The sequence below is a fragment of the Macaca thibetana genome, chromosome 18, assembly GCF_024542745.1.
Source record: "Macaca thibetana thibetana isolate TM-01 chromosome 18, ASM2454274v1, whole genome shotgun sequence".
In the NCBI taxonomy this organism is placed as follows: domain Eukaryota; kingdom Metazoa; phylum Chordata; class Mammalia; order Primates; family Cercopithecidae; genus Macaca; species Macaca thibetana.
Window position 1 is genome coordinate 56,667,988 of NC_065595.1, and position 25,254 is coordinate 56,693,241.

General features: G+C 41.2%; 1 protein-coding gene across 5 annotated transcripts in view; it reads right to left on the reverse strand.

Moving 5' to 3' along the window:
• LAMA3 (laminin subunit alpha 3) overlaps positions 1-25,254 on the reverse strand; it is a 273,575-nt gene that overhangs the window by 21,396 nt on the left and 226,925 nt on the right. For all 5 annotated transcript variants that reach the window (XM_050767788.1, XM_050767786.1, XM_050767785.1 and 2 more), the window contains 12 exons: positions 24,152-24,294; positions 20,403-20,573; positions 18,697-18,848; positions 18,381-18,543; positions 17,807-17,940; positions 16,552-16,696; positions 12,243-12,362; positions 11,711-11,844; positions 5,053-5,170; positions 4,528-4,668; positions 1,912-2,051; positions 826-957 (listed from right to left, as the gene is read on the reverse strand). In XM_050767788.1, the coding sequence (XP_050623745.1) occupies positions 826-957; positions 1,912-2,051; positions 4,528-4,668; positions 5,053-5,170; positions 11,711-11,844; positions 12,243-12,362; positions 16,552-16,696; positions 17,807-17,940; positions 18,381-18,543; positions 18,697-18,848; positions 20,403-20,573; positions 24,152-24,294 (1,693 nt within the window). The remainder of the gene's footprint in view (positions 1-825; positions 958-1,911; positions 2,052-4,527; positions 4,669-5,052; positions 5,171-11,710; positions 11,845-12,242; positions 12,363-16,551; positions 16,697-17,806; positions 17,941-18,380; positions 18,544-18,696; positions 18,849-20,402; positions 20,574-24,151; positions 24,295-25,254) is intronic.

A 25,254-nucleotide genomic window follows, 5' to 3' on the forward strand; every position in this document is an offset into this window, starting at 1 on the left:
TGTCCGACTATGAGGAGGAAAGTCTTGGACAAATGTGCTTTATCTCACAATTCTTGTCCAAGCCTTATCATGGCAGTAAGCTGTTGCTGACAACCCCTGTGCCTTCCCCATCCCTCCCATTTCCTGCTCCAGTCCCTGAATTAGATGTTCAAGGAAGATGTTTCATCAACCAGGAGGAGAATGAGAACTCTAAGCCTCACCCTGGCCAAGGAGGATGGAGCCCTGATGGGTGGGAGGCTCCCTGTCATGGTAGCCTGAGAATTCCAGCCTGAGGTTCGTAGCCAGAACCAGGCCCTCTCCTTACCCTGGAGAAGATTTTGCCTCTTATCTAAAAACAATCATTTTGCATCAAAAGAAAATATGTAAACACATGCATGCAAGCCCCAAGCGCTACTCTCTCTCTATTCAATATCACGTTCAACATTGTGGTGATTTGGCTTCCTAGCACAGCACTGGTCCATGCAATTCCTTGGCCCTGAAAACCATGGAGAGCTGATTAAATCTAATTGCACAATCTTGATTATAATGCAATAAAATTTCAGTGAATACTTTTCAGGGCCATAATCTGAAGTTAATTTTAATGAGGCCTTTCCCAAGGTTACATGCCAAAGCTGCTCCTCCAAAGGGAGGCCGGGCCCAGGGGTTTTTTGTGGATTTGTTTTTTAATGGATGTATCTGGCCAAAGATGGCATTTTGAAAGACTGTGGCATGTGGGCCTCATGCAGCACACGTTGACAAAGCTGACTTTGTTAACTGGAGCAAAGAGATACCCTTCCCATGGGCAGGCCATTCTCATCAGTTACCCACAAAGACAGGATCACCTACCTCTGGACAAAAACATTGCTGATACAACCCTCAAAATTGCTCCCACCCAGACGCAGAGACTGCTGGGAACTTGAAATGCGATTTAGCCTTTGGTTATTTCTCAGAGGCTGGTCATCGATGAGAAGCCGTAGTCTGAAAGGGAAGAAAAGCAAATCAAGGGTGAGAACTGCTGGATAACAGGGCCCTTGCCATGTGGCCAACTCACTCTCTATGACTCAGACTCAATATTTGTTATCAAAAATAACTAGCGAAACTAGACTTTATTTTTAAAGACCATTACAATTTTTTTCATGTATTTTGCACATAACATTTTTATTAAAATGGGTGTATCTTGCCAAAGATGACATTTTGAAAGACTGTGGTATGAGAGCCTCATGTACAGAAAGTGCGCAGACTATATGTGTTCAGCTCAACGAATTTTTGCAACAGAAATACACCAACATTACCAGCACCCAGATAAAGAAACAAAACAGAGTAGCACCCCAGGAACCCTGTTGTGCATTCCCTTTAACTCTGTAGCCTCCCTCCCTCTATCCTGAATTCTGATGGAATGGATTAGTTCTTGCCTGTTTTTGAACTTTGTATAAAGGAAATTATATGAGATGAACTTTTATGGGTGACTCAATGTTTTCCACATTATGTTTGTGAGGGTCATTCGTGTCATTATATACAGTTCTACATCCTTCTTTCTCATTGCTATATAGCATTCCATTTTGAATACACCACAATTTATCCATCCAACTGATTTATTTTTTAAATTTTATTTATTTACATTTTATTTTATTTTGTTTTTCTTAGAGACATGGTTTTACTATGTTTCCCAGACTGGTCTCGAACTCTCGACCTCAAGCAACCCTCTTGCCTCAGCCTCCTTAGTTGTTAGGATCACAGACACGAGCCACCATGTGTGGCAATTTATTTTTTTATGAAGAAATTGATATGGAATAAGGAAGAAGGACAAGACTTATTAGTAAAGTATTTTTGGCATCAAGGACAAAGATTTTGCAAAAAGACACCAGAAAATTCCATTAAATGAAAGAGAGTAAAACTCACTCACACCTCTGACAGAAGTATTATTCCCCTTACCCAGAGTTGTCGCTTATTACAGATACATAGTGCAGCAAACCATCCATATACGTCTGTGGAGATTTAAAAATTGGGCCACTGCTATCCCTGGTGCTCAATTCAATGTGGCCATCTTCCAGAGTGACCTGCAGGGTGCTTGTCTGAAATCATCACAGAAAATACCCATCAACTAATTTGCATTTAAGGATTATGCCTGTCTCCGTACTGAATTTATCATCCAAACCATGTATAAAACAATCAGGATGTTTTGACCCAAACGCTTTGAGTTTGCTTTTTGCTCTAAAGATTATTTTTTGCATATTTGACTCCATGTTTATAAATAGACAAATCTTTTTTTTTTTTTTTTTTTTTTTTTTTTTTTTTTTTTTTGAGACGGAGTCTCGCTGTGTCGCCCAGGCTGGAGTGCAGTGGCGCGATCTCGGCTCACTGCAAGCTCCGCCTCCCGGGTTCACGCCATTCTTCCGCCTCAGCCTCCGAGTAGCTGGGACTACAGGCGCCCGCCACCACGCCCGGCTAGTTTTTTGTATTTTTAGTAGAGACGGGGTTTCACCATGTTAGCCAGGATGGTCTCGATCTCCTGACCTCGTGATCCACCCGCCTCGGCCTCCCAAAGTGCTGGGATTACAGGCTTGAGCCACCGCGCCCGGCCAAATAGACAAATCTTATGCAAATTATGCCAACACTGAGGAATTTGTCAAAAACATTTTTTGGACCTACATTCATTAAGCCAATTTAATTTCTCAATCGACTATACAAAACAGTTAAACCATATCTAAATTTTTCTATTTTATCTTATTATCATTATTATTTGAGACAGAGTCTTGCTGTCTTGCATAGGCTAGAGTACAGTGGCACTCTCCCAGACTCAAGCGATCCTCCCACCTCAGCCTCCTGAGAAGCTGGGGCCACAGGTGCACACCACCACAGCCGGCTAAGTTTGTAATTTTTTGTAGATACAGGATTTCACTATGTTCCCTAGGTTGGTCTCAGACCCCTGGGCTCAAGAGATACTGCTGGCTTGGCCTCCCAACGTGCTGGGATTACAGGTGTGAGCCATCATGCCCAGCCTAAATTTTTCTATTTTTATTTTTCTTTTGCTGACATTATTTCTATCAGGATCAATTCATTGCTAAATAAATTTTACAGCAAAGACTTGATTCCTTAATTTTTAATATAAGAATATTACAATGATTTCTTCTCTTCAGTCATTATAAATTTTTTACTTCCTAGTCATTATTTCTGGGAAGTTCAATTCTCCACGTCAAACTCTGAAGATCTAAATTTTGGCAAGATAATTTGACTCTTCCTGTCAATCATTAATTTTAAAAATGTGCAATCTCAGCACTCGTCATTTCAATTTTGTTCGTGTTTTTTCTACCAAGTATAATTTCTGCAGTTTTCAACAAGATGTGATTCTTTGGTAAGATTTCAGTCTAAAACAAGTTTTACAGTGTGTGGTTATAGCCATTGTTGATTTTACTTTGTGTTAACTTTTTTCAATTGGCAATATTCATTATGAATTGCATAAAATAATGCTGACTTACATGTATCTTTAGCTAACCCATTATGAAATTGAGGGCAACGTCCCTATGCTATTTCCAGGATTCCCCCATTGTCCAGGGTGGATCTAATCTTTTGCTAACCTAATTCCTCCCTCTGCTCTCGATCATTTTGTGAACTGTGTACTAAGTGTTCCTACACGTGGCGGAGGAAACAAGTGTCGGGTATCATAAGCGCTAGATCAAAACATCCTGCTTTCATGGAAAAGCTGCTTTCACCCCCACAGTCTAAGTGTCAGCATGTGCTTCTTTAGGGCTCATTTTAAAAGTAAGACCTCAGGGACCGGTGAGCAAGCCACCAAGAGAGGGGCGGCCTTCCTAATATTACAGAGCCCCAGAGTTGGCCACCGTCTATTTTCTTAGCAGATACTAGAATTCTGTTGTGCTCTGCAATCCTAAAGAAACAAATTCAGAAATAATCACACTCTACTTCTATTTAAAAATTCCACTCATTCCACAAATACTCATTTCTAAATATTAGATGACTTCTATACCTACATAACCACACTAGCTAAATCCACTTACGTTACAGAGGGTACCTCCTTGTGGAAGAGAATTTATGTGGCTCTGTTGTACATGAGGAAAGAGCAAAGGATCTTAGTTTCTACAATTCCCCAGGTATAAATATTGTCCAACTAGCTGCTGCTGCAAAAAGGCAGTCTAGAGAGCTGCCTTTTTTGCAATCAAAACAGAATCATAGGGACACACTCTGATTTTCCTTCTGAGCTCTGAAACTTTAAGCTACATTATTAACTGCAGTAGTTATAATCCACCTTAACTCTTATTATAAAATATACCTGAAAAGAATAAAAATGAGTCTGCGAATACACACAAACGCAACTCTGTAAATTATAATGTTACTTTCTAAACCTGATTTCTTTGAGGACCTACCCCAGAGTGGGGAATAACGTTCATGGTTGAACTATACAATAGCATTTACTGTGTGATGATAGAAAAAATGTCCAACTCCACCACTTTCAAAATCTCTCTATTGTTTTTAACATCAAACTTTAAGTCAGGTTCAAATCTTGTTTGATATTAATGCACTATTTCATACCCATGTTTGATGACTTAATAATATGCCACTGGGTTGAAAAGTCTGAAATCCAAATGAGGCCTGGAGGTGGTCAGTAAGCGGTGAGCCCAGATTAGTGAAACTCAATTGTCCTCCTCTGGAGAATGAGGCAGATCGCACAAGCTGAAATGCAAACATGGAATAAATTACTGGCATTGTAATCATTTCTTGGCTGAAATATAGTACCTTACCCGATCTCACTTTACCCAAACTGATTAATGTGATTTATGTAGCCTCAGAAAGAAAGAGAGCTTACTTTGCTGCATGATAAGTCAGCAATCATCTGTAAGTTTTCATGTATATAGTTGGCCTTCCTACTTTCCTACAAATTTAATGTGCAAACCTGCAAAGGTTCAGCACCTTGCAAGCACATGGGGAGTGCATATGAGCCAGTTCACTATAACACCGTGTGCTACCAGAAAGAAGTCAAAAGTTACTGTGTTAATGGATACAGAAGGCGGGTTGGCTGAGAAGCACTCCTTCACGAAGTTCTGAACCTTCACTTACCTTCCAGTCTTCCGAGCACTTTTTGGTTACTCCCACAGTATCGTTCAATCTAACGACACCACTGGTTTTCTTCAAATTTTTCATGCAGCCTCGGAAAGCAGGCGTAGAAATGTTAAATCTGATTAGGAACACAAATAAAAGGAAGAGATGCATCATGCCAGGCTCACATGAAATCAGAGCTGAAACGCTGTGCTCTTTAGTACTTTTCACCCATACACGAGTATGTGTTTTATGTTTATCCTTTCTCATGGAATTCCCATAATGCCACTTATTTTATGATGCTGGGAGAACCGACTTCCTTTCTGTGGAAGTTTACATTCTCAGCTTTAAAAATGCAGACAACAATGTTAACAGAAGAATGGCCAGCGGCTGCAAAAGGTACAAAGACAGAGAAGATGCACAATATCTAGAACTTCCTGTCCCTCTCCCTGGAGTCACGGCATTGCACGGTGGACAGGACATGTCTTAATAAGTTAATAGATGATATATGATATACGTATATATAAATAAAGTAATCAATCATTTATAGGAAGCAGGAACGCTCTAGAAAACTTTTTGCTCTTTTTTTCTGTTCACTGTTAAGTTAGCCACTGTAAAGTCAGAAGAAACAAAGTGTTACTTTTTGGTTCTATTCAGTTATGAAAAATGTAGCTTGACTTAATCAGTGCCAAGCTGAAACAATGGAACACATTGTCCAGGTTCATATGCTGCTGTGTCTACCACCTCCTACCTGTGGGGCCTGGGCAACGGGTTATTGCCAGGATTAAAATAATTAACGGGCCGGGTGGGGTGGTTCATGCCTGTAATCCCAGCACTTTGGGAGGCCAAATCAGGTGGATCACTTGAGGTCAGGTGTTCGAGACCAGCCTGGTCAACATGGTGAAACCTTAACTCTACTAAAAACACAAAAATTAGCCGGGCATGGTGGCAGGCACCTGTAGTCCCAGCTACTCGGGAGCTGAGGTTGGAGAATCACCTGAACCTGGGAGGCGGAGGTTGCAGTGAGTCGAGATCATACCATCATACTCCAGCCTGAGCGACAGAGTGAGACTCTGTCTCAAAAAACAAAAACAAAAACAAAAAAAACAAGTTAACGTACAGCAAGAGCTTGCAGCAGTGCATGGCACCTGGGCGTGAATGCTCAGCAGGGGTTTCTGAGAGGCAAAATTGTGCTGCTGTGGACCAGCCAAATTGCCTGGGTTCAAGTTCCGTCCCTGCTAATTGAACAGGCAACTTCTCTTCTCTGTGCCTCTGTTTCCTCATTTAGACAATGGGAATATGTGAGTCTGTTTCATAGGGTTGTCATAAGTCTAAGAAAGTTAATATGTGTAACACACTCAAACAGTGCTTTATACAGAGTAAGGACTCAATGTGAGATCGTCAAGTTAGTAACTACTCCCATATTACCGTTCTTATATAATGAGAGCAATTTCTAAAGCAGCTCCTTCTAAATGGTCCCATGGCACTTCCCCTTTGATTTGACTTCTGGATCTATCTGGAGCTGAATGTGTATAAAGCATTCACACACATGAACTAACTGAAGTCCAGGCAAATATTTGTGTTTCTTAAACAAATGATGTCCTAAGAAAACCCAAAGCTGATTTCATTCTAAATCCCTAATGTAGCTTACTTTTCTAAACGGAAAGGTGTCTGCATTCATTTTAACCCAATTCGTTAGAAACAGTTGGGCTATATGTAATAGGCCTAAAATTAAATTTCATTAAAAGGAAAAGAAAGAAAGAAATCTTCACTGGCATTACAGTATGAGCCTAATCATTTTATAAAGATGGCCTTTTGTCTCAGAAGAGGAGGAGGGTTCATTTTCATTCCTGGAGCTTGCCTATTTATACATGGTTTTAGGTCCATTCTTCTTTGGGTTTCAACATATCTCTTGGACAACAACATTCCAGATGTCCCTCTCTCCATAGATTATTGGTCAAAGAAAGAAGGTTGCAGGAAAGTAAAATAGTGGGAGAGAAAGGCAGTTAACAGACACAGACCATCTATTTTGCACAAAGCTCTAAGAATACAACTTACAATAACATTTTGAGGGAGGTATTTTCTCTTTTATACTATTTTATTTTATTTTAAGTTCTAGGATACATGTGCAGGAAGGACAGGTTTCCTATCTAACATTTATTGAGCACTGACCATGTGCTGACCTCTGCTAATTCCTTTACACACTTTGAATCTTCCAACCACCCTAAGAGATAGGCAGCTACTGTGCCCTTATTACAGATGTAGCAATGAGGCATTGAGAGGCTAAGGCCTTGCCTAAGGTCACACAGCTGGTAAGTGGCAGAGCTGGGGTCTGTACTGTCAGTGTGTCACACAGGTTAGTGAGGCTTGAAGCCCTTGCTTTTTACGCTTACAGTTGGTATTCCTGCAGCACTTGGAAGTGCCTCGTGCCTTCTTCTTCTAGAAGAGTTACCTACAGCAGAAGTGTTAAAACGGAAGAGATTCACTTCCACTATTCCTGGGGGGATTCTTGTTACTTGGGTTACCTGAGGACCCACAGTTCTACATTTACTCCAGGATGCAGGGTCTGAACATCCTTGCTAGAGGAATGTCATTGCACTGGGGCATGAATTGCTGTGTTAGCGGGTTCCTGCATTGGGGTATTTATGTATACTTTGGGCCAATCTGTCCACAGAAGCTTAGCCAGCTCCATGGCTGCTGCAGGCCAACTTCAGGGAGCAAAAAGAACAAAAGGCAGCCCTAACCTCAGTGTTGGGTACTTAGTCAATGTTCAGTAGATTTTTGATTGATTTTTACTTTGTGGATCATTTTCATTTTAGTGTTTATTATCATACTCTGTAAACAATGGTGTAGGTCCTCAAGAAAAATGTCCTCGTTGGTGTCAGATCCTCTGGCATTACCAGGGATGATTTACTCTTCTCCTGGGAAGGAGATGGGATTAACAGAATGATTTCTGATTATGATCCGAAACAGGTCATTCCAAGATCTGGGTCCCCATTCCCAGAAGAAACACTACAGTGAGAGGGGGAAGAAACAAACTACGCACAAAATCCCTTGAGCAAAGCTGAGTTCGTGATTACATCTGCTTGCTTTGCTCCACCTTAAGTTTGAGAACTTGTCTAAAAGGTCCCTCCATTTATGCGGGCACCAGAACACCTCCCTGGTCTGGAAGAGTCGGCTGGTTGCCCCTACAGAGCCTGGCTGTGGATTACCCATGGAACTCCTCTGTGCCCGCCCCACCTCCCAGTGACTCATGCCCAGTGGCAGTTTCAGGAATCTCTGGGCCACCAAAGACTCCACCAGAGGGATGAGGCAAGGCCCAGAACAGCTGACTATTCCTTAGCATTTCGCTTTTGAGAGAGTGAAGGGCCAGTGAAATCTTTTGACTGGCCTCTATCTCCTGCATTTTCCATGTTCCCGTGATTTTAATAAAAAGTCAAAATATAGGCCAGGCATGGTGGCTCACGTCTGTAATCCTAGCACTTTGGGAGGCAGAGGCAGGTGGATCACCTGAGGTCAGGAGTTCGAGACCAGCCAGACCAACATGGCAAAACCCCATCTCTATTAAAAATACAAAATTAGCCGGGCATGGTGGCAGGCACCTGTAATCTCAGCTACTCGGGAGGCTGAGGCAGGAGAATTGCTTGAACCCAGGAGGTGGAGGTTGCAGTAAGCTGAGATTACACCATTGCACTCTCGCCATTGGCAATAAGAGCGACACCCCGTCTCAAAAAAAAGTCAAAGTATAAAAGTCAAAGTATAAAAAAAAAGTCAAAGTATAAACTTATCCAGAAAAAAGGAAGCAGTCCCTTTTTTGGAGGATCCCAAAATAAGTTACTAAGAAAATTCTGGGCCAGGCGCGGTGGCTCATGCCTGTAATCACAGCATTTTGGGAGGCCGAGGTGGGTGGACTGCCTGAGCTCAGGAGTTTAAGACCAGCCTGGCCAACATGGGGAAACCCCGTCTCTGCTAAAAATACAAAAATTAGCCAGGCATGGTAGCACATGCCTGTAATCCCAGCTACTCAGGAGGCCGAGGCAGGAGAATCACTTGAGCTCAGGAGGCCGAGGCTACAATGAGCCAAGATGGCACCACTGAACTCCAGCCTGGGCAACACAGCAAGACTCTGTCTCAAAAAGAAAGAAAATTCTGGACTGGGCACAGTGGCTCACGTCTGTAACCCCAGAATTCTGGGGGTGGGAGGATCACTTGAGGCTAGGAGTTTGAGACCAGCCTGGGCAACACAGCAAGACCCCATCTCTACAAAGAATTGTTTTAAAAAAGCAAATTATTTATATGCATCTCTATATCTATATATTTCTTTAATGGATGGAGATGAAAAGGCGAATATAATAAAGGTTGAGTGCTGAATTAAGCTAAAGTTTTGCTGAGCCAAAACTAAAGCCACCTCTTTTGTGGTTCTACCTACTGCCCTTTTCTAGAAAACCTGGATTGACTGGCATCCACGTCACTGTCTAGCAGCCTTGCGTTAATATCATGCAAATACAAACCACCCACCAATGGGTTCCATATTGGCTCAGTTTGAGAATTCCTCCTGGCTCTGGGTAAGCCACTGGCCTCCGCTACCTCAATGACTACCTGGCCCAGGCTTCATTTACCCTTCTCCAGACTGGCCTCCTTTCCAGAGGCCCAGGCCGTTTTGTGCACCTGCTTGTGGGCATCTCCACCTGGCTGTGTCTCAGGCTCCTGGACTAAGCCTGTCTCAGACTTAACTTGTCACCCCACTCCTCCACTGGTGTGTTCCATCTGCCAAGCGCTTAGCCAAAAACGAGGCATCATTCTTGACTGCTTTTCCCCTTTATTCCCCAACCCAAGCCATTGTGCAGTGCTGCCCATTCGCCCAGGTTCCTAAATATATTTGGAACCTGATCCCTGTTGCTCACCTGCACAGCCACTCCTTGGGCCAGGTCACCCTCATCACTCACCTCTGTTAATACACTCGGCCTCCAGCCACTCTACCTGCCTCTGCCCTGCACTAGAGTGAGCTACTGAAAACCGTAATTTGGTCATGGCCTTTCTCGGCTGAAGTCTCTCCAATGGCTCCTTACTGTGACTTTCAAGGTACTCTGTGGTCAGGCCCCTGCTGCCCACATCAGCCCTATGGGGCATCCCTATCCCACTTCCTGCTGTACTCCAGCTCTTCGCAAGTTCATGCTTTCTCTATCCAGCTTTGGTGCTTCACATACACTGACTGCTAGCATCTCTCAGGTCCTAGCTGGAGGTCACTTTCCTGATGGTCCCAACTGGATTAGGTTCCCTCCTGGCTTCTGTCAGCACCCTGGGCTTCCTCCTACACACGTCATGTTCTCCTGTAGTGACTGTCTCTCTTCTGCTCTTCTCCAGGCTCCACCCTGCTCACTGTTGTCTCCTTGGCACCTGTCACTCTGCCTGAGGCCCACTAGGCACTCAGTAAATCCTGTGTAATGAATGAATACGTGGTAACTCTCAAACATACTCAAAAGTACTTGAAAAAGCTGACTACCTTGAATGATTTTATTTTATTCCATTTCATGGAAATAAAATCAAGATGACTGACAATTCATAACTGGCTATTCATGGCTGAATTGCCTTTCAATATTGACAATATTAGATATTAATATAATCTCACTGGCTCTGAATTTCTTCGTTTGTAAAACTCAGGGGTTACATACCACGATCTGCAAGCTCCTTCCAGAGCCCAAGGAGTAAAGACGTTCACCCTCAGCTTCTATTAAAGTGCCCAGCTTTCCCATTTGCATTTTTGTCTTTGGAGGCAACTCTGAGAACTTTAAAACAAAGATTAGTGCCTGACTACGCAGAATGGACAGATGCCCACATGTAGAAGGACTCTAGAAGAAAGAATACCTTGGCATGACACCTTATAAATCACCTCTAGTTCCTTCCAAGTGATGTGTAAGTTCGCAAAAGAGTAAACTAGCTTCAGATCTCGTATAAAAGTCATCATAACCTAACCTCCTGGCAACACTCTTACTTAGTCGTGAGGCTGCACGAATCCTTCTAGGATATGTTCTGTCCACACACTACTGTCAGCTATCGAAAAGTTTTCCGGGAGGATACAAATGAACAAAATGGTTATTTTTAAGTGCATTCCAAAATGGTGGGATTTTTTTTTCCCATTCAGATAAAGCTTTACTGCCTTTCACATTAATTCATTCATGTGTTCATTCATCTAAGAAACAGTTATGTACCAATTCCACACTCGATAGCACGCAAGGAGCAGGTGATGCAGAAGTGAAGGAGACATACTGTCTCACATTCACCAGAGACTTCCTGAAGGTGGAAACCTCAGCTTTCAGTTCCTGGGAACGTCTATCAGGCCTCGGGATGCCCACGCTCTCCTATACAGCCTTCAAGGGCCCAGGGCCACAGCCTCTGTTCTACTTGTCACCAGCATTGTCAACCCTACTATATTCTTTGTGGTCTCTCCCCTCCCAAGAATGACAATGGCAGTGACACACAGTTCCCCCACCTTCCTTCTTTCCACTGCGCAGTCTCATTATTCAGGATTCAAATCTGTTTTACTCTGTTGACTATACTGTTAATACAGAAAAGTTAACTTTTTGCGTTTGTTTGTTGGTAAAATTTAAAAAGGCAGTTTTTTTGGGTCACAATCATAACCACTAACAGAGGCAATCTGGTTTTAAAAAAATCATCTTACCTTTCCCTGATTGCAATTGGAATTCCTCCCAGATAATATGTGCTGAAATCAAATACTTCACCATCAATTATAGTGTTTTGAAAGTCCACATTTATCCACATACGCTTTTGGACTTTTCCAATTTTGATCTGAATCTGAAATAAATGAGAGATGAATCAGCAAGCTAGGGAAAATAAGAGAATCCTATTCACAGGGGTTCAGAACTATCATGTTTTTATTTATCTTCCTCCAGATTCATTTATATACATAGTAGGAAGGCTCTGAGCAGTAGCATTTTTGGATAAAAATATGATACTAAAACATTTTAATATAAATGTTTGCATTTGAAGTTAACCGTGTTTTATAGATGTCATGTATATGTTACACATTTCAGGCCGAAATGTGCAAATTTTAAAAGGATATATCCCTCAGTTAACATCCATAAGTTTATCTGGTAATAGGAAGGGTTTTATTTATTTATTTGGGGCACTGACTTAATTTTAAAGGACTAAGGACACTTAACAATTCAAGTAAACAGACTCAAAGGGTGTACCGAATGGTCTCTGCCGTTGTTTATGGCGTCTCCAACTCCTCTCTCTTTTGGTGGCTCTGAATTCAGTTTGTATCTCACCATGAGCTTGCCATCTTCTATATTTAGAGATATGAAGCGATCCTAGGACAGGGGAATAATGCAGATTACCAGAAGCCTTGGCTGAAGAAGAGACAGAGCATTGAAACTCGAGTTATTCTCACGGAAACCCCTGCTCTCAGCTTCAGCTGCTGCCTTAGTGAAAAGGGATAATGGTGCTGCAACAGCCACCTCACGGGATGGGGTGATGGTTCAGTATTGTAAGTGACGTTAAATGTCATGCACAGTGGTTGACACACAGGACGGACACAATAAATGCTAGCTAAGATCATGATTTTGTTTCGTATGATCCATAACTGGCATGTAAAGATGGAGACTGAGAAGATGCAGATCATTAATATTATTTGAAAATATGAGTGCCTTTTAGAGAGAGGCGTGGTCTTACACAGACGTCAGATACCTTCCACCATCTGTTTTCTGACTGATTCTTATGTCTCTGTCTCGTTTGTTGGTTTATCCCCTTCTACCTTCCATGTCAGTGTCGGGGATCCCACCCAGGATTCCTTCCTCCCCGACACCACTCCGTTCCCTTGACAATCACAGGCTGTCGGCTGTCCTGTAGCTCCAATCCAGGTGTACTCATGGGCTCCAAATTGTTCTCCCCAGCCTAGACCTGTCTTCAGGGCCAGGTCTGCACACCTGATTCCCTTGTTGTTATTGCTTTGCTTGCATGACTCACAGAGACCTCAAATTGAGAATATCTCACACAGAACGTACGACCTACATGCCTCCCACAGGCTGCCAAGCCTGCCTCTCCTTCCTTTACACCGGGTGCATGTGCTACCCCTCCCAGCCTGCCCCCGGCATGCACGTGTGCAGCGCCCACACACATATCACCTTGCTGAGCAAGCCACAAACCTAGGAGTCATTTTTTTTCTCACCCCTTTATCAGAACCTAAGAATCATTCTTGATCCTTCCCTCTCTCGCATCCAACATAATCTCATGAATCCTCCATTCTTAACTCTCTCTTTATGTCATCCAACCTAGTCTCAGCCACAACATTTTAGCCAGTCCCCGCAGCAACAACCGGCTGGTCTCCCTGTGTCCCCCCGCAAGTCCGTTCCCCTCTACAGCCAGAGTAGTCTTTGAAAATGCCAGTGGGAGCCTGTGACTCTCCTCGGCTGTCAGGATGAAGCCCTGACCCCTGCCAGATGCTGTGTGGCATCTGCCTCTCTCTCAGCACTGCCTCTGGCTCTCCAGCCCCACAGACCCTGTTCCACTGAGTGCTCCCTGACCTTCCAACTCCCAGGCCTTCTTCATGCCTCTCCCTCTGCCTGGATCCCCCGTCTGCCCTGTCCCCAGGTCCCGTTCAAATGCTGTCTCCTACCGGTCCTCCTGATCTCAGAGGAAGCACTTCCTTTGCTCAAGTGTCTTTTATGTTGTACATCCTCATTTCACTCACAAACATTTCCTCGATACAGCTCTTCACAGTTGTGATGAAATAAACAACCTATTAACAGCATTCCTTTGCATATTCTTTTCCTCTAGATTATAAAATCCCGGAGGGCGGGAGCCTTGTCTGTCTTTGTCATTATTGCATCTCCATCACGGTGTGAAACATATACTTGAATCAGCTACTTCCCTAAGATAAGCTGAGCAATTTCTGACTTAGGGCTTGAAGGCTTTGCTTTTACACAGTTCCTTAATGATAAGAATGCCTCTCTTTGAGGTCCAGGGACCGAGTTCTTTCTAAGAGGAAAATCACTCCTTATCTGGATCCTAAATCTTGCCTTTGGGAGTCAGCTTAGGTTGATCAACTCATAAACATCAGAGTTACACCAATTTACTGAGAGTCATGAGCCTTCCTACGTAAAGCAGCTCTTTAGGTCGTTTCTTATGTAACGGCATTATGTAAGTTTTCTTATTATGAGTAGTATTTCCGGTTCTTAGTCTCCAAGAACTTCAAATTATAGTACAAAGAAGACCTTGTTTTGTAAAACAACTGCCTTGTCCCGAAGATGCTGGATGACTTCTCTGCTCTATGTATCCTTCAGGCTGTCTGGAACCTTCCCAAAACATCAGAACTGGTTCAGCCTTGGAATCTCCTGAAGGGTCCAGACCAACCCCAGAGAGGAGAGTTGGCCCCGGTCAGTGTCACCGCCCTGCAGGTAGAAGGCTCTGGTAAAATCCCAAGCTCCTTATCAATCCCATGTTCTCGGACCACCAGAAAGCCTTTGGGCTCACCCACATTTCTTCAGAAATACTCCCTGTGAGACCCATTACAGAAGCTCCTACTCACCGGAGCGTTCAACTCCAGGCCCGCTGTAGGTGTAAAGCAGCAAACATCACGCCAACTCTCCATCAACCAGCAGAGGGCGCTGACGATCACTTGTAGAGTGTCACTTTGGACTTCTCTAACCTAATAGATTTTTAGAAGGTCCCTAGAAACCTCAGCTACTCGAAAACAGAATTTTCAGTGTCTTGAGAAGGCAAACATGCCGACAAAGAAACAATCCCACACAGCCTGGTAAGAATCAGACCAAGATGGAAAGAGCAGGAAGTCAGTTTAGATCTTAGAGATCCCAGGAAGCTTTCACATGTTTTGAGTCAGAATAAGTAGATTCTTAGGCAAGCAGTGGTTCTCAAAGAACAAAACTGATAATGAGACTAAAATAGGAAAAGGGGAGATTTCTCCCACATTTTGGTGGCATGTTCTCAAATTCCTGATTACTTGCCCTCATTAAAATAGACATTAATGGAACAGAATAGAGAGCCCAGAGATAAAGCCACACAACTACAGCCATCTGCTCTTTGACAAAGTCAACAAAAACAAGCAATGGGGAAAGGACTCCCTATTCAATAAATGATGCTGGGATAACTGGCTAGTCATATGCACAAGATTGAAACTGGACCCCTTCCTTTCACCATATGCAAAAATCAACTCAAGACTGATTAAAAACTTAAGTGTAAAATGTAAAACTATTAAAAAAAAAAAAAAAAACCCTTGAAGAAAACCTATTTTAGACATAGAAATGCCTAGAAATACCATTCTAGAAATAGGCCTTTGCAAAGATTTCATGATGATGACCCCAAAAGCAATTGCAACAGAAACAAAAATTGACAAATAGAACCTAATTAAAGAGCTTCTGCACAACGAAAGAAACTATCAACAGAGTAAATAGACAACCCACGGAATGGAAGAAAATATTTACAAACTATGCATATGAAAAAGGTCTAATATCCAGAATCTATACAGAACTTAAATAATTAACAAGCAAAAACAAAACAATCCCATTAAAAATGGACAAAGGACACAGACTTTTCAGAAGACATATAGGCTGCCAGCAAGCATATGAAAAAATGCTCAATATCACTAATGATTCGAGAAATACAAATCAAAACAATGAGATACCATCTCATACTGGTAAAAAAGGCAATTATTAAAAAGTCAAAAAATAACAGATGCTGGTGAGGTTGTGGAAAAAAGGGAATGATTATACACTGCTGGCGGGAATGTAAATTAGTTCAACCACTGTGGAAAGCAGTTTGTCTATTTCTCAAATAACTTAGAACTACCATATGATCCAGCAATCCCATTACTGGGTAGACGTCTGAAGGAATATAAATCATTCTACCATAAAGGCAAATGCACGTGAATGTTCCTTGCAGCACTATTCACAACGGCAAAGACATGGAGTCAACCTAAATGCCCATAAATGGTAAACTGGATAAAGAAAATGAGGTACATATACACCATGGAATACTACACAGCCATAAAAAGAATGAGATCATGTCCTTTGCAGCAACATGGATGAAGCTGGAGACCATAATCCTAAGCGAACAAACGTAGGAACAGAAAACCAAATACCACGTGTTCTCACTTATAAGTGAGAGTTAAACATTGAGTACACATGGATGCAAAGAAGGGGCCTACTTGAGGGTGGAAGTATTTTTTAAGGACAGAAAAACTACCTATTGAGTACTACGCTTATTACCTGGGTGATAAAATAATCTGCACACCAAACCCCTGTGACATGCGATTTACCTACATAACAAACCTGCACATGTACCCCTAAAACTAAAAATGTTTTTTAAAAATTACATTTCCTAGCCAACAGAAAGAAAGTATAACTGGGTGGAGGAAAAGGATGTAGGTAATATTTGCACATTGTTTTCCAGATCTAGTGGGTCGTTTATAACAACCCAGTTATCTCTAAATTGCTAAACAAAATGAATATATTTGGTTGTATCTGGATGCTTGTTATAGATTACCCCGTTTTCTGCGAAGAACAGCAAGCCTCTATCCACGGTGGTCTGAATTGTCTGCCCAAAGGTTGGGATGGAAGCATGTGGTTGAGTTGGAACTCGAGCATAGCCCGTACCTTCAAAATAATTTTTGTCTGACTCTTCCTTCCTCCTGTCAACATTAATCATCATAAGTTAGAACACAGCAGCAAATGATCACCATGCCAGTGTGCTTATTAATATGGGATGCTGCTATCTGAAAAATGGAGCCAAGAAAATGCAATCTAGTTATCATAGTTTTGTTAAAGCAGAGGAAACATTTTTAAAATGTTAAAGCAGCCAGCTTTTTCTCCTGGATGTGCTCTCATACTCTGACAGTCAAACCCTAGCTCGACAAAAGATGAGTAAGAGTCCCTTTTGGAAATGTCTACTTAGGAACATGTGGTCTACCAGCTGAAGATTTTGAAATGTAAGAGATTATTAACTTGCAGTGTAATTTTATTCTGAATAATAGATATTTGGTCCACCTCGTATTAGAATATACCATGTCCTTATAATTGTAGGGAAGGTTAGGAGTTCAAGGCAGCAATTTTCAAAAAGATTGAGGTGGAAGAGTACCAAAAAAGTCATGGCACGCTTTGTGAACCACTTTTTTTTTTCTTTTCCTTTCCTTTTTTTTTTTTTTTTTTTTTTTGAGATGGAGTCTCACTCTGTCGCCCAGGCTGGAGTACAGTGGCATGATCTTGGCTCACTGCAACCTTGACCTCCTGGGTTCAAGCGATTCCTCTGCCTCAGCCTTCCAAGAGGCTGGGACTACAGGCACACGCCATCACACTCAGCTAATTTTTATATTTTTAATAGAGATGGCGTTTCGCCATGTTGGCCAGGCTGGTCTCAAACTCCTGGCCCCAAGTGATCTGCCCACTTCAGTCTCTCAAAGTGCTGGGATTACAGGCATGAGCCACTAAATCAGGCCTCTAAATCAGGTACCATCTAATAATAAATATTTTGTGATAGGAGGCACAAAAATTTTCATAAAGACTTTTTTTAAGTGAGAAAACTCTATCAATCTAGCATTTCATACAAATTAGGAAGAGACTACCCTAATTAGATTTTAGGGCGGGACTGCCAGTGTTGCATGCACGTATACTTGAAGAACTACCGGCCCAAAGCCACTAGCAACATCATAGCATCTCACTGGCCCATCCTGTATCATATGTAAAAGTACTGCAAGTTACCAAAACTCCAGTTACAGAGTTTCTGGTTTCCACACTTTATTTACCTTCTACAAGGCTCCACTTCAGTTGTGTTGAGATTGAATGTTTTTTTGAAGTTGTATAAGCTCAGAACATTTTCATTGAGGTCATCTAATTCAATACAACCTTTGTATGGAGGGAACCTTAGTCGACTGGGAAGCTGAAAATGAAATAAAACATCTTCTACCAATTGAACAAAGGACAATAATCAAAATAGTATCAATTAATCACTTTCAACAGTCACTATGGCATAAGGGTTAATTAAGAATGTGAACCCTGGAACAAGATGCCCTGGCTTTGCTCTTTACTAGCTGTATGACTGTGGGTAAGTTATGATACCCCTCTGTCTCTGTTTCCTCATCTGTAAAATGGGAATGATCATGATGCTTATTTAAATTAACATACTTAAGCTTAGCACAGTTTCTATTGAGTGCACAGAGGAAGCACTCAACAAGTGTTAATTATTATCGCTAGAATGTGCTGTAAGAATGTGCGGTTAAATCCATTTTACATGTAATAATTAAAATAGAGACATGAGGTCATCACCATACCAAATTAAAATTTAAATATTTCATTCAGTGAAATAACATTTACACTTACTTTAAAATCAGGTGGGTAACCTCCAACATAAAATACAACGTTTTCGGGATCCAAATTAAGGAGTGTATTGCTGTTTCTACCATCCATGTCATAGACTCCGGGTATTTCTGGTTTACTGGATGTGGCTCCTTTGGTGTAATTAAGCCTTGCAAACTGATAAATTCTGTTTAAAATGAATTTAGAATATAAAGTTATATGAAAAAATTAAAGAATTCAAAGCCAAGCCACTAAAAATGGGGTTCAGCAACATGTATACATGGAAGCTTGGTGAGCGCAGGTCAGGTTCACAAAGAGCAACAGTCAATCAGACTTATACCTCTGAAATTTCACCCGATCCATAACTGCCTCCTGAGTCTCGCTCTCGGTCAAGATCTGGTCCACTTGGAGTTCAGTCTCACGGTCTCCCAGGTTGTAGACACAGGTGAGCTGACCATCCACAACTGCCATGCCGATGTAGTCCTGGGAGGCCTGGAGACAAAGGGCCACCTCAGAACACTTCACACTGTGGTTTCGCAACTTCCCATCCCAAGAGGATGAGGATGCATTTCAAATAACTAACGGGTTTTAGGCAATAAGCCTTGGAGAGACAGAATAAACAAGGTGCAATCTTTTATAGAATAATACAGAATGCTGAGTTAATAATGCGAAGCTGTCTCTGCTCATGTTATAGGGCACTCATTTACTCATCCCTCCATTTGCTCAATCTACAAATATGTGCCAAGCACCGGCCATACAGAGGGCCCAGATATGGACTCAGCCGTCCATCAGATTTTAGTCTGGTAAGGGAGATAAGCCATTTTGCTTCTCCCAGTACTACACAACATCCTCTTAACACTTTGTGCATGCCTCTGTTATCACACCTCTATGTTACCGAGATTAGTTATATATGCATCTTTCTTCCCTGCTAGAATGTGAGCGCCTTAAGGTAGAAACAAAATGTTTTAAAATCGTGGCAAAATATTCATAAAACTTACCATTTTAACCATTTTAGGTGTGCGTTGGCATTAAGTACATTTGAGAAATAAATTTTTGTTTATCACAAAGCCAGAATGTGACACATAGTAGGTATATGGTATAAATGTGTTGAAGGAATAAAGTAATGTGCATTTTATCACAAAACAAAGCAAAAAATCATGATATAAGAAAGCTACAAATAAAATGCCAACCTCTTGAAGCATGGAAGAGTAATTAGCAATAGTGTTGATTTTAAGAATCTTTAAATACAAGATCCATTAGTGACAACTAACAATTTCCTAATTGGGCAGAATTTTTGAGAACCGTATTTCAAGCATTTCTCTTTCAACAACTGAATCCTAACCCAGTGAGTGATTAGCTTTTCCTCTGACACTTACGTTAAAGAAATGTATTTTAAAAGGAGGGATTAAAAGCTAAAGCCAGCCATTCAAAATGCCTGTAAGGGTAGTAGTAGTATCAGTACACTGATAGTAGTAGTAGTAATGAATTTACACTGATAAAGAGATGGGCAACTGCTTTTCCTATCATTTAGGCAGGAGAGGGAGGATTCATTCCACTCCAGTCCTCACCCATAATCTCCCCATTCCACAGGCTTGAGGAAGGGTCTGCAGTTGGGCGGTCGGCGGAAGAGGACAAGGTCAAAATTCCAAGAGGAGGAGCTACTGTTGATTTCCACGAAGGCTTGGTATTGATCCCTGCTAGTGTGGTGTCAATTATACAACTTGGTAGTATGGAGGGGTGCCAATCACCCTCCCCAGGTGCGTATATTTTTTACATGTACACACACGTGCCCATGTGTTGGGCCCATTGGGTAAGGCCTCTTGATCCTCCAGCAACCAACAATCCAAGATGCATGGGAGATCCCTCGAGGGCACTGCCACAGTGGGGAGATGGGCAGGGAGGAAGCTGGAGGGATTTGTCGATGTCTTAGTAGGATTTCTGCCTGCTGTGCTAATGGCAGTGATGCAGCTGTGCTACACATCTCAAAAGCACACATCTTGAAAAATATTGTTTCAAAAACAAGGGAGATGTCCAAGCAATACTTACATCTTTATTTCCAAGGTACATCACAAACATATTCTCAGTACCCCCATTTTCTCTTGAGTTGGGCCTTTGGAGAAACAAGGACAGAGATGTGTATCCTTTCAAATCTTCCAGGTCATTTGGCAGTCGGACTTCAACTCCAGATTTACCATTGAATCTCATGGGGACAGCAACCTGTGAGGAGTAAGTTACAAGGTGTCAAACGCTGTCCTGTGAAGAAAGTAGGCGTGCTCAGAGAGCTAGTTTGTGACTCGTAGCCATGCATCAGCCTTTCCTGAGTTGTTATGATAAGGAGCAAGGGAATGTGAATGTCTCTAAGCCCTGGATCATAATCTCCAAGACCCAAATTATAAACTCATGAAGCTGTTTCGGGAGCTGTGTCATAAGGCATTTGTGTTTTTTATTAGTCAGGGACATTTGAGCAGTGCATTTAGTCCTCTGGGCCAGCAATAATAATAACGATAATGACAATAATATGAATTACAACCCTCGAAGGTTTTTGTGCAGATGAACTAACATCCGTGGAGGCACGTGGCATGGTGCCTGGCATACAGTCAGACATGTAATACATTAAAACTATATTTTAAGCCAGGTGCAGTAGCTCACACCTGTAATCTCGGCACTTTGGGAGGCTGAGGTGGGAGGATCACTTGAGCTCAGGAGTTTGAGGCCAGCCTGAGCAACATGGTAAGACCTCATCTCTACCAAAAAAAAAAAAAAAAAGAAAAGAAAAGGCCAGGCATAGTGTTGCATGCCTGTAGTCCTAGCTACTCAGGAGTCTGAGGTGTGAGGCTCGCTTGAGCCCAGGAGTTCCAGGCTGCAGCATGCCGTCATCATGCCACTGGACTCCAGCCTAGGGAACAGAGTGAGACCTTGTCTCAAAAAAACAAAACTATATATATCTATACATTTATATATATGTAGTTTTTAAATATATGCATTTATATATTAAATATACAAAATATTTATATAAGTATATATTAATATACAATTTATATATGATAATGTATTATATACTACTTATATATAAATATGCATTTTAATATATTAAATATATAATAAATGCATATATAATTATGTTATATATAATATATAATTTTATATATTATATTAAAATGCATATATAATTATATATACATTATCTGTAACATATGTTATATATTTAATATACAAAAGCATATATAATTATATAATACTATATATGCATAAAATACATTATTATAATATATAATTATATATGCATATATTTATATTTATATATTAAAATATTTTAAATGCACTTTGAAAGGAACTACTTCCCTTGGATATATTACATGTTACAGTTTCATTTATTATAGGCGTTCAGTCCTGAAAAATGAGTGAGTGCATCAAGGCTCTCTAAAATAGTGCTTCTTAAGATCTCTGTGATGAAGGACCATTTTTTCTTTCTAATATGCCAGGGACAAATACTTTTGTAAAACATATTCAAATTTAAATAACTAGAAAAATAAAAAAGATGGTAGACAAAATACAAGCCCACTGATCACATGCTTGCATGTTGAGGCAATTCAAATTATTCAAAGCTTCCAAACATTTACTCTCAACTTTATACTTATATGTAATAGACCAATAACAAAAGTTCTCTGACTAGCCCTGGTGTGTGAACCAAGAAGATAAATATTTCCTAACGATCGAATACAAAAGAATGAGATTTATGGCAAATCTGCATTTTCTCTATCAAGTATTTAAATATTTATCGAGGATCTTGTATATGCAAGGCATTAAATCAGAGGACTTAGCGATGGGGTCCCACATTTGTGGGCTCATTTCATGCCTCTCTCTCCTACTCACCCCCTGCCCTTCAGAATCTTCTCTGAGTCTCTGCCTGGAATTCTCTCCTGCTTTTTGTCACCTGGTAAATTCCTACTCGTCCTTTAAATTTTTTAAATTAAGGTATTTCTTGTATTTGAGGAAAGGGAGGGAGAAAAATATGCCTGTATGTGCATCACCATGAAATGGAACATGACTCACAGAACTGGCACCTGTTCCCCTCTCCCTTCTCAGAGGTCACCACTACTCTGGATCTGGATTCCCAAGCAAATTCCCATGCATTTTTTCATAATTTTTTAAAATTAAATATGCATTTACCTATAAACTGTAATTAGTCCTATTTTTCATGTTTTAAATATTTTTATATAAATGGTGTCCACCTGTACACATTTATCTACAACGTGCTTTCTTTGCTGGGCGCTATGTGTTTGCATTTATTCATGTTGATAAACACAGCCCCAGCTCATTCAGGTTTACTGTTGTCAATGTGGCTTTTTTTGAAAAAAAATTTTTTGTGTGATTATAAACTATGTTGCAATGAAGCTTCTTATCCATGTCTGTTAATGATACTTATTAGTGCTATTCTAAGCCTCTCCAGGTAGAACTGGGGATTCTGAAGATACACATAACACAACTCTATCCAGCTTTTAGCACAGTCTAAGAAACCACCTGCAGTGGCTGGAGAGCAGCCTGAGTTCAGAACTATGACTTAATAATTTCTGTGTCCTCAGCACCCAAAGAAGTGCTGATGCCAACCAGGCATACAAAAGCACTTACTTATTGCTTTTTATTTTATGTTTTTCCACTAACATGGTATCTACTATTTGCCAGGCACTGTTCCACATTAGCTCATTTAACCCTAACAATCTCATGAGGTTGGTACTATTATTTTCTATGCCCTATAGACCAAGAAACTAAGGCATAGAGAGGTAAACGGACAGGGCTCAGGTCTCACAGCTCATCAAAGGCAGAGCAAGAACTGAAACCAAGACAGTCTGGCTTGGTTAAACAGCTATTAACCACCGTGTTATAATACACTTCAAATTTTTGTTGGATAAATTAGTGAATGAAGACAGAAGGGTAAAAGCTAGCACATATTCTTATTCATTTGGTTTTTATAAAGCACGTATGAGTGTGAAGAGGGTGCTTTCTTCCAAATTTTGCCCTATGCTGTTTGTTTTCCTGTTCAAGGTTTAATGTTGGGAATACTTCGCTTTCTTAGAAGAAAGGGCAGATTCCCAGGCTCAAAAGAAGTAACAGTGAGCCTGGTTACTGGGCACGATGCCTCCAGGGCAGTGATATTCTGACTATGCTTTCCAACCCTCTCCCTCCAAAACTCTCCTGTAGGGCTGTCTAGGAGTTATTGGAAAATATAAGAAATTATATTTATGCCATTTTAGGACAAAACAAATTTTAAGAGACAAGTCAAGTAAATAATGTCAGGTTAAAACAAGAAAGGCTGGTGAATCAGTACTCCAATGATGGAAAACTGCTGTCATCTTAAATCCTCCATCCTCAGCAAAGATGGATTCTACAACTTTGAAGTAACAGTAGGAGGGTAGGTCCTGTGCAGTATCACACTGGCACATTCTGACCACAGAATCCTCACTTGAATGTGCAATCACAGTTTACAAACCAGGGCCTGGAAAAAAATCCTTCTTTCTGCCTGAATAAACTCAATGGGGCAAACTGCTTCAGGATCCTGATATACCAGATAATGTAAGAATGATGAGATAATGTAAGAATGTAAGAATGTACAAAGGTCATGTACACTTGTAAAGGATGACAGGAGAAAAATCAGTCTTTATATTTCAAGCAACCAAAGAATTGGGGGAAGAAAGACAACTAATTCTTGAGTAAATAAGTGTTTTTTCTTTCTTGATGAATGTGATAACTCATCAAAGAACTAGCCTTGGCCACTGACCACATGGGGACACACTCACCTTACTGGCAGCATCTCTGGCCTGCTGAATTAATTCTCGTATTCTGTCCATGTTGTCGGAGATGTTTCCCAAGGGCAACAGCTGTTGGTTGATACTTTCAATCTTGCGCCAAAGATCAGGTAGTTTGTTGGTTAACTTATTCACTGTTGGTGAGATTAGAAAACAGAAATGTAATATTGAGCATTAAGAAAAGGCTAACTACAATTGTTCTTACTGACAGTATTTGTCAAGTGGCATGTTTGGTCCCCAGATGTTGAACAGGATGGGTCATAATTAGTTACGGTAGTTCCCCCCTTACCCATGGTTTCACTTCTCGAGGTTTCAAGTACTTGCTATCAACCATGGTCCAAAAATATTAAAAAGAAAAATTCCAGAAATAAGCAATTCGTAAGTTTTGAATTGTGTGCTGTTTGGAGTAGCACCCATGTGAATCTTCCTTTTTTCCAGCATATCCTTGCTGTCTACCCTACCCACCCATTAGTCACTTAGTAGCTATCTGGGTTATCAGATTGAAAAAACATAGTATATACAGGGTTTGGTACTATCTGTGGGTTCATGCATCCACTAGGGGTCTTGGAACATATCCCCTGAGGATAAGGAGGAGCTACTGTACATGGTGAATTATATTCTGCAATCTGGGTACCAAATCCTTTACTTTGACCACTATGGAAAGAAAAAAAAAATCTTTGTTTTCTGATTCTTTTTCTTTTTCTTTTTTTTTTTTTTTTTTGAGACGGAGTCTTGCTCTGCCACCCAGGCTGGAATGCAGTGGCACGATCTCGGCTCACTGCAAGCTCCACCTCCCAGGTTCACACCATTCTCCTGCCTCAGCCTCCCCGAGTAGCTGGGACTACAGGCACCCGCCACCACGCCTGGCTAATTTTTTGTGTTTTTAGTAGAGACGGGGTTTCACTGTGTTAGCCAGGATGGTCTCGATCTCCTGACCTCATGATCCGCCCGCCTCGGCCTCCCAAAGTGCTGGAATTACAGACGTGAGCCACCGCGCCCGGCCTGTTTTCTGATTCTTAATATTAATCATAATTCAATGCCTCATGATTAAGAAACTTATATCTCCACTTTGTAAAAAAAAAAAAACCAATAGC